The sequence below is a fragment of the Opisthocomus hoazin genome, chromosome 29, assembly GCF_030867145.1.
Source record: "Opisthocomus hoazin isolate bOpiHoa1 chromosome 29, bOpiHoa1.hap1, whole genome shotgun sequence".
Lineage (NCBI taxonomy): Eukaryota > Metazoa > Chordata > Aves > Opisthocomiformes > Opisthocomidae > Opisthocomus > Opisthocomus hoazin.
The window spans coordinates 4,497,476-4,507,643 of NC_134442.1; the positions used below are offsets into that span (position 1 = coordinate 4,497,476).

General features: G+C 50.5%; 1 protein-coding gene across 1 annotated transcript; it reads right to left on the minus strand.

Annotated features, from left to right (window-relative positions):
- Positions 1–3,389: 3,389 nt before the first annotated feature.
- LOC142364814 (olfactory receptor 14A16-like) lies at positions 3,390–4,406 on the minus strand. Its single transcript, XM_075444939.1, has one exon. The coding sequence runs from the start codon at positions 4,359–4,361 to the stop codon at positions 3,390–3,392; it is 972 nt and encodes a 323-aa protein (XP_075301054.1). The 5' UTR covers positions 4,362–4,406.
- Between the last annotated feature and the right edge of the window lie 5,762 nt (positions 4,407–10,168).

The following is a 10,168-nucleotide window of genomic DNA, read 5'->3' on the forward strand; positions in this document are numbered from 1 at the left end:
TAGTAAGCATTGTCCAGATTAAAGAAGGATGGACTTTTTGATGAAACCTAGCAGAGCACAGCGATGATGGGACTGGACCTGGTTTTTCAACAAGTGGCACCCAGCAACTTCATCAAGATCAACATGTCCTGCAAACTGTGAGCTCTGGATGTAGTGAGTGACTGTCCATCACCACACATAAACTCTCCTGCCACGGAAGACCATTATGACAGATGGAGCCCAAAGTCATGGATTAAATGAACTCAACGGACACTTTAGAGTGATGATCCATAGACTAAGGGAATGATATCTGGAGACAGGAGAAGTGGTGGTGATCAACTGGACAATGGGGGACAAGGGCATGATGTAGATGGTATGGAATAAGGGGTGGATAATGTCCTGGGTTTGGCCAGGACAGGGTTAATTTTCACCGGAATCCACGAAGGGGCACAGCTGGGCGGGCTGACCCAACCTGACCAAACAGAGCAGGGTGTTCCATACCACGTGCCATCATGCTGGGATCTGGTGGGGGGGAGCGGGGTGCCGGGAACTCTCTCGTGGCTCAGGAGCAGAGGAGCCGGTCCGGTCTGGGAGAGAACGGCTCTGTGGGTTGTGCGGTTTGTGTTGTGTTTTCTCCTTATCTGTATCGTTGTTGTTCCTGTTCCCTTTGTTTGCTGTTCTGTTAAACTGCACTTATCCAGACCCACCAGTTTCTGCCTGTTTCTTTCCATTCTCCTTCGCACCCCAGCAGGGGTGTGTCAACCGCGTGGTGCTTTTGTTGCCGGACGCAGCCAAACCAGAACAGACGGAACTTCCTGTGCTTCAGTTTGTGCCCGTTGTCCCTTGTCTTGTCCATGGGCACCACTGAAAAGAGTTTGGCCCCATCCTCCTGACATCCACCCTTGAGATATTTATAAGCATTTATAATGTCCCCTCACAGCCTTCTCTTCTCCAGGCTAAACAAGCCCAGCTCCCTCGGCCTCTCCTCATAGGAGAGATGCTCCAGTCCCCTCATCACCCTTGTAGCCCTCTGCTGGACTCTCTCCAGTAGCTCCTCATCTTTCTGGAAGTGGAGAACCCAGAACCGGACACAGTACTCCAGATGGGGCCTCATCATAGAATGCTTTGGTTTGGAAGGGACATTTAGTAGTCATCTATCCCAAGTCCCCTGCAGGAGCAGGGACATCTTCAACTAGACCAGGTGGCTCAGAGCCCTATCCAATCTGGCCTTCAGCGTTTCCAGGGATGGTGTCTCCACTACCTCTCTGGGCATTCTGTTCCAGGGTTTCACCACCGTTTTGGGAAAAAAAAAAATTCTTCCAGTCTTGATTTACCCCCCCTTTATTTAAAGTCATTACTCCTTCCTTTATCACATTAGACCTTGCTAAAAAGACTTTCCCTGTCTTTCTTAGATGCTCCCTTTAAGTACTGAAAGTCTGCAATAACTTATCCCCACAGCCTGATCATCTCCAGGCTGAGCAGCCCCAACTCTCTGAGCTTTTCCTCACAGGAGAGGTGCTTCAGCCCTCAGATCATTTTTGTCACACTCCTCTGGAACTGCAACAACTGCTCCATGTCCTTCTTCTGCTGGGGGCTCCAGCGCTGGATGCAGGACTCCAGGTGGGGTCTCACCAGAGCAGAGCAGAGGGGCAGAATCCCCTCCGTCGACCTGCTGGCCACACTTCTCTTGATGTAGCCCAGGATGCACTTGGCCTTCTGGGCTGCAAGCACACATTGGTGGTTCACATCCAGCTTTTCATCCACTAGCACGCCTGAGACCTACTCTGAATGGGGCTACTCTCAAGCCCTTCATCCCCCAGCCTGTATTGATAGTGGGGCTTGCCCCAATCCAGGTGCAGGAACTTGCACTTGGCCTTTCTGAACCTGTTAAAGTTCACTCAGACCTATGTCTCAAGCTTGTCCAGGACTCTGTAGATGGCATCCTATCTTTCTGGCATGTCAACTGAAACACTCAGCTTGGCATCATGTGCAAACTTGCTGAGGCTGCACTTGATCTCTCTGTGTCATTGATGAAGATGCTAAACGGCACTGGTCCCAGTACGGACCCCTGAGGGACACCACTTGTCACCAGCATCCAATTTGGATATTGAGCTGTTGACAACTACCCTCTGGCTGCACCCTGCCGACCAATTCCTTATCCACCAAACAGTCCACTCATCAAATCCGTTTCTCTCCAGCTTACAGAGAAGGATGTTGTAGGGAACTGTGACGAAGGCTTTACAGAAGCCCAGATAGATCACACCCATTGCTCTTCCCTTGTCCACTGATGTAGTCATGCCATCACAGAAGGCCACTAGGCTGGTCAGGGAGGACTTGCCTTTGGTGACGCCATGCTGACTGTCTCGAAGCACCTCCCTGTCCTTCATGGGCCTTAGCATAGCTTCTAGGAGGATCTGTTCCATGATCTTCCCAGGCACAGACGTGAGGCTGACAGGTCGGTAGTTCCCAGGGTCCACCTTTCTATCCTTTTTAAAAATGGGCACAATGTTTCCCCTCCTCCAGTCACCAGGGACTTTCCCTGACTGCCATGTTCTTTCAAATATCATGGAGAGAGTCTTGGCAACAACATCAGCCAATTCCCTCAGGACTCAGATGCATCTCGTCAGGTCCAAATGCAGGCCTGGGATAGTGTAAGACAGCCTGCAGTAGAGATTGTCAAGGGCTCATGAAAGTCTGAAAGGACACACAAGATCAAGGTCTTTCGCCCTTTGGTTATGACAGTTGCATCTGCCGCTGAAGCCTACCAGGAGAATTTCTATTTTGAGACTCTGGTCTTTGTTTCCTCCTCACCTCTTCCTGAGGAAACCAGGATGTGTTGTACAGTTCTCCTACGCTTGGCATTGCTCACCCTCACATTCCACTGACCCCAGGAGAGCCCTGAGCCACATCTGAGGGACTGGTTCTGCCTTCCCAAGGCCTGGGGCTCAGGCCTTGGCCTTTCTGCTTCATCAAACAAACCAAGGTTTTTCTCAGCATTTCAGTCACCTGCACAGTGCCTTTGCCTGCCTGAAATCACAGCCTCCACTTCTCTGCTCTAAGGAGTCCCTGGGGAGGCTTTGTCAGTAATGGCCCTCAGTGGGGCTCATTAATACTGCAAGGTACTGTGAGTTTTGCTTCTGACTTCCTGAGCAGTTTATGCTATCTCGTCTCAGTATATGAGGATCTTGGACTCAGCGCCAAATACCCCACGGGGCTCATTAAAATACAGAAAGTCCGGAAGAGCTATCCATCTTTATTGGATAGCTGCTATCTGACAGGCCACATATAAGAGAGTGTTGTGCAAGGGTCAGACACAATAGGATCAAATCTCAAGACAAGTAGTATAAATCCAGAAAATTATCTCTAAGTAGGATTTTCACATAAGAAAAAAGCAGATGCCTGTCCTAAGATTAACTCTGAAAAATGTGCAGAGAAATGGAGGCAAGACATTGGCGTTGAAAAAGCGTCCGTTGGGCCAGTTTCCATAGAGCATCCTTGAGCTGCTGGTTCCTCATGCTGTAGATGAGGGGGTTCACAGCTGGTGGCAGCACCGAGTACAGAAATGACACCACCAGATCCAGGGATGGGGAGGAGACAGAGGGCGGCTTCAAGTAGGCAAACACTGCAGTGCTGACAAACAGGACAACCACGACCAGGTGAGGGAGGCATATGGAAAAGGCTTTGTGCCGTCCCTGCTCAGAGGGGATCCTCAGCACAGCCCTGAAGATCTGCACATAGGACAACACAATGAAAGTAAAACACCCGAAATCTAAACAGGCAGTAACCCCAAGAAGCCCAACTTCCCTGAGGTAGGAGTGTGAGCAGGAGAGCTTGAGGATCTGGGGGATTTCACAGAAGAACTGGTCCACAGCATTGCCCTTGCAGAGGGGTATGGAAAATGTGTTGGCAGTGTGCAGGAGAGAGTTGAGCAAAGCACTGCCCCAGGCAGCTGCTGCCATGTGGACACAAGCTCTACTTCCCAGGAGGCTCCCGTAGTGTAGGGGTTTGCAGATGGCAATGGAGCGGTCATAGGCCATGATGGTGAGGAGACAATACTCAGCAGAGAGAAAGAAAAGAAAGAAAAAGACCTGTACAGCACATCCCATGTAGGAGATGACCCTAGTGTCCCAGAGGGAGTTGGCCATGGATTTCGGGACAATGGTTGACAGGGACACCAGGTCAAGGAATGAGAGGTTGAGGAGGAAGAAGTACATGGGAGTGTGGAGGCGGTGGTCGCAGGTTATGGCGGTGATGATGAGGCCGTTGCCCAAGAGGGCAGCAAGGTAGATGCTCAGGAAGAGGCAGAAGTGCAAGAGCTGCAGCTCCCGTGTGTCTGCAAATGCCGGGAGGAGTATCTCAGTGACAGAAGTTTCATTGGACATTTACCACCTCTGGGCATGGGGACCTGTCCAAGGAGAAAAAGACAATGACAGTTTAGGGGGAGATTTCTCTCAGCAGAAAAAAATACCATTATGCACATTAACCCCCCTCATCGAGCAGAAAGAGGAATGAGTCAGTTCCTTGTCTGTTGCTACCAATTGAGTGGTATTGTTCATCCGAGATTTATGTGCAACCTTGGCACCTGCTGTCCATGAGAATTTCTCTGGGTCAGGGCCACCAGCATCGGTGTCAGAACAAAAACTGACCCACATTCCCAGCCCTGCCCCAGAGAGCAGGAACACCACAGACAAGTGCAGAAACAGGGAAGAACACTGCAATGCTCCAGAAAGAATGAAGCAAGGACAGAGGCATATGGACTTGCTGTGAATTCTTCTCCTTATGCAATTGTCTTCACTGCCACTCGGATGATGACACTGTAGGGCAAGTGCTTTGAGCATCTTTTTTTGTGTCCCATTTCCCAGGAATCTTTCATCTGAAGGTCTAGCAAGGGAGGCGCTGTCTCATGACCTGGACCCCACAGCTCTGGGGACAAAGTTTCTGTTGGGTAGCAGAGGAGACCAGGGGTTTGTGTTGGGTAATGTGTCTGCACTGCAAAGGATGGCAGGGAGGTGCTCGAATCCCCACTTCCACGACATCTCTGGTAGCAGCTCCCTTTCACTCCCTGCCCGTGTCTCTGCTGCCTGGCACTGTCCCTTGTGGGAGCTGTTTCTGTGTCCCTGGATCTGCTCCCTGTCAATGCTCACAGAACCCAACTCACCGGCTGTGTGCTCAGCTCTGCCCTGCAGACATCTCCTGGCAGTGGCGCACTGCCCAGGGATATCTCTGTGTTTGGGGGGTCTAAGAAGCATCTCAGAAAGATGCTAACAAGAACTGGGGTTTCAGTGCCTTCTCCAAAACAGAGAAATAAATTTGCATCTCACAGAACCACAGAGTCACAGAATGGTGGGTGTTGGAAGGGACCTCTGGAGATCAGCTTGTCCAACCCCCCTGCCAAAGCAGGGTCACCTAGAGAAGGTTGCACAGGACCACATCCAGGCAGGTTTTGAATATTTCCAGAGAAGGAAACTCCACAACCACTCTGGGCAGCCTGTTCCAGGGCTCCATCACGCTCAGAGTAAAGCAGCTCTTCCTCATGTTCAGCTGGAACTTCCTACGCTTCAGTTTGTGCCCAGTGCTCCAGTCTCCCACTGCCCACCCAGCCAACCAAGAGCGGAAAAACCGAAAGCACAGAATCCTTGCCTATCAGGTGAATGGTGCCTCAATGTCCTTCAGAAGCACCCTCCTTCAGAAGCAAATGTCCTCAGGGTGGTTTGGAGTGGAGAGCAGCCCTCACCGGAACAGGTCCCACTCTACAGCAGAAGACGCTCCCCTTCCCTGCCTGGGGTCATTCCTTCTACCAACAGCTTCTCCCTGTAGCGTCATGGTGAGCTCCCTAGGCAGGATGAGTGCTGGCCCTGGCAGGAGGCAGTCCCTGCCCCAGCACACAGCCCCCATGGGTTGCAGGGACCCTGCTCTGAAGGACAGCCCCGGGCACCCCTGGCTGCACACCAGAATTCACAGCCCTGCAGCCGGGAGGAGGCAGCTGCGGTGCCCTGTCCCTCTGACCATGCAGAAGGGAAGCCCTGCTGAGGAGCACATCCTTCACCCCACACCAGCCAGCTCTGTCAGGTAATTGCAGGCTACTCAACTACACTGCCCTTCAGCCAGAGACTGACTGTGTTAAGGACTGGGAAGAATTCTCTGCCAGTGAACTCTCAGCTGTCTTCCAAGTCCAGTCTGCCTTCAAGGTCTCTCTGCCTCGCTCCTTTCAACTTGCTACCTGCAGGCAGTGCCCTCAGCCCTGCTGGGCTTGGCAGAGGAGCTGCTCCTGGGCAGAGCTGTGTCTAATCTGTGCTGCCTGGACGCCATGATCTCCCTCCATCCCAGGAGCCCAGCCCAGCTCAGCAGCAGAGGACCAGCTCAATATGTCTCTCTGTCTTCCCCCTCTGGGCTCCCTTGAGGAGTCTTTTGGTCTCTAAGGCAACCTGTTTTGAAACAGGCTGAAGTCACCACTGACGTTCCCTCCCTCTGCTGGGGACAGACACTTCTTCCCTGCAGTGTCATTTCTCCTCTCAGAGAGAAAGTTAGAAAAATCACCTTTCCTTGCCCCATCATTACACAGGACAACCAGAAAATGACAGGGAGGGCTCTCCTTTACCCCTGCTGAAGGAAGAGATTCAGCCTGGTCATTCAAGGCATCTCATCCTGGGTTTGAAGTCCTAGAAGAGGGCTCAGCTCCTTCTCATGTGCACTACAAAACCACTGGATGTGGAATTCCTCCTGCCTCAGTTCAGATGTGCACCAAAACAGGCTCCTGCATTGAAGCTCCTTATCTCAGGTCCCTTGCTAATTCATGGACGTAGAGGGCAGGAGGAAGATGTTCTGACACAGACACATGGTGACAGGTTTGGTTCCAGAGGTGACCAAGATGCCTGCTGGTAACTGCAAGCTCTAATGGAGCAGTTCATAGAGACAGGGCAGTGTCTGAGGGCACCTTCCTGGAGGCTGGTGGGAAATGCCTTTGGCAAACTTAAATGACAGAAGTTGCCCATATTTAAGACAACTGAACCTGGGCTTTTCCAGCCCAGAGAAGGGAAGGCTGACGGGGACCTCATTCCAGCTTGCCAGTACCAATGAAGAGGTCATGGAGAATACATGCACCGCAGTGCATGATGGGAGGACAAAAACAATTGGAGGAAGGTGCAAGAAGAGAGGTTCATTCAGGACAGAAAGACAATATTTTTCCCCAGAATCTCAGCCAAGTGCTGGAACAGCTCACCCAGAGATGTTGGGCAGTCTCTGTCCATGGGGATTTTCAAACTCGGAAAGAATCAAACCTTCAATAGCTTGGTCTGCTCCTGTCTTTGTCAGGCTGGACTGCAGACTTACTGAGGTCTCTTCCAATCGCAGTCCTCTTCTGATCCTATGATGTTGGACCCTGTTTCTAACTGGAGCCGAGCAGATGTCTACCTTTTGTTTGTTGGCAAGGAAGAGAAAGATTTCTGTGCCCATGTGCAGCCCAGTTCTCTAAAGAAAGCAGGTGGGAGCTGGTGCAAAGGAGCTGTACCAGGCAGCTGCAGAGCTCAGTGGAGAAGTCTGATGTGAGGAGAAATGATCCAAGTCCCAGGAGGCCAGTGAGGGAACTGGTGGGCTTTGGGTCAGGTGAGGAGCAAGGTCATCCATACAGATTCCAAGGGACTGCTTTACCCTCCTTGTTAGACCTCTTTAGGAGACAGCCTGGATCAGTACCTGTTGGAGAGTGCTGCTATCACTTCTTCAGTAGACTGATAAATAAGAAAAAATACCCTGAATGAAGTAAAATTCATGTTTTTTCACTACTCACTGAATTCTGTCCCTTTAGCTGCCTGCTTGAAAGAGCTCCAATTAGCTATACGAGGCATGACGAGTTGAAAAAGGAAGTATAGGAAGAGAAAGGCACGTGAGGGCTTGTTGCATTGTAAGGACCCCCAGGGTGCATTTGATGCTCAATGTGTGAACCCAAGATATTGAGAGAAGACTGCACAAACCTTTCCAGAAGTCAAAGTGGGGTAATGATCCCAAAGGACCCTGAACCATTAATGGATCTCACTGAGGGCCACTAGTGACGCAGACTCTTCAGAGCAGATAACTGGAGGCCATGATTCCAGGCAGGCAAAGACAAAGTGCAGGCAACTCTGATGCTGAGAAAACTGCTGGAGTTTTTGGATACAAATGCTGGCCAAGCCCTGACCTCCATCTCTAGGGAAGGGAGATCCTGTCCCTCACTCATGACTCAGGGCTATTCCTGGGGCTGTGGGAAGTCGATGCTGGGAGAAGTCAAATGGTGTGACAGCCCCTGGCCTCCCCAGGGTGGGTGCAAGGAGGCAATGAGGTCTCGTTGCCATGAGCATGATGTATCTCCTCCTAGGCCTGGGTTGCAGAGAAACCTGCCTGACTCAGGGAGACAAAGACCTGGGTTTTGTCGTGGCCTTTCAGACTTTCCAGCGCCCTTAGCCTTCTCCACCACAGGCCATTCTATGCTGTCCCATGCGTGTGTCTGTTTCCCTGCAGGCTGCAGACACCCAGTGCCCCTTGTCCTCACCCTAGTATGTCCCTGCCTATACTGGTGTCTCACCTTCCTCGCCAGATGGTCCTTGAAACCCAAAGCCATAGGCTGATCCAGACTCCCTCTCTGTGACTTTTTGCACAACAGCACTACCCTCAGAATGACATCTCTTTATCCTCGGGTTTAGTTTGGACCACCAAAGCTACGGTTTCTGATGATTGTCCTTTCTCATGTTGTTTCCCACTACCTGAAAAAAAGCACTATCATTTCATAAAGAAATTTTCAAGCTGTCTTGACGTCCTACTATTTTTCCCTCGGCCTCCACTTCACCAGGCTAATGAAGCCCAGGTCTCTCATCATATCCAGCAGAAATGTTCTGGGTATAATAATGCTTACGTCATAACAACATTGTTTAATTTTAGGCCTGACTACTTTGTATAGACGATGCATACCTTGACATCAATGATGCCCTTGGAGAGGAGCTATGTGTGAGCGTGCATAGTTAATTGAGGAAGGAGTATACTTGTAAGATAAGAATGTAATGCAATGAACCAATCAGAAAGTAACAAGTAATTCCTGTGTTTTTGTAAGATTATATAGTCTTGTGACTCTGCTCAGCAATGTGCTAGCTTTGTGGAATCATCAGCCAGCACCAGTATCTGCACAAACATGCCATAAAGACAATACCTCTGCTCTGTGTCTATACTGGCGTACTGCACATGGGTAAACAATCCACATTTTGGGACAATATCTCCACACGTGACTGCTAAGCCTATCTCGGCAGACTTTCTCTGACCACCTCACACAGTTCCTCCCCATTCTTCCAGAATGAGGAGCCCCACACAAGGACACACTGCTCCAGATATGGCCACACCTGTCTGAGTCCAGAAGGACAATAACTGCCCTTGTCTGGGTGGCCATGCTCCACCTAGTGCAGCCCAATGTGCTCATGGCCATCTGCCTGTTTAGCACCACTGGCCACTACAGCATCCCTTCTAATCCGCAAAGCCTCCTCCTTGAGGCTGCTCCTCAGCCAGTCATGTCTGAGCCTGCCATGATGTACAGGCGTTGTGGTTTAACCTTGGTAGAGAGCTAATTCCGACGCAGCTGCTCGCTCACTGATGATGTGAAAAGGTATGGAATACCCCTCTGGTCACATGGGGACAGCTGTCCCAGCTACGTCCCTTCCCAGCTTCTGGGGCACCCCCAGTCTACTTGCTCATAAGGCAGCATCAGAAGCCACAAAGCCTTGATGCTGTGCAAGCACTGCTCAGCTGTAACTGCTCAGCTGACTGTCTCAGGCAGAGACTGCAGAGACACTGCGTCTTCGGGACGGAGCACTGGATACTTATGGGCAAACAGCAAAGTGCTGCCTGAAAACCTGAGAAATTTTTACACATGTTTGAAAGTATAAGTATGACTTCATCAGCTTAAACAGTTGAAATCTTTTGATAAAATATAGGTGTTTTCTGATGAGATCAAAAAGAGAAGCTTCCAGGATGTGCATTAATAGCAAGAGGAGACCTGTTCACCTTCCATGATATTTGCCTTGTCAGAGATCTCTCTATTAGGCTGTGCATCTAATCTCCCTCATCTGTCACATATTTCCACCAGTCCAAAATACAATGACAATGGCTGAAGTCACCTTTCCAGCAGCATATCTGCATATATATACACTTGTGATTGCCCGCTAGATTTACCTTC

Excerpts from the sequence above, each read along its gene's own strand:
- LOC142364814 (XM_075444939.1), bottom strand. The coding sequence starts at position 4,361 with ATGTCCAATGAAACTTCTGTCACTGAGATACTCCTCCCGGCATTTGCA.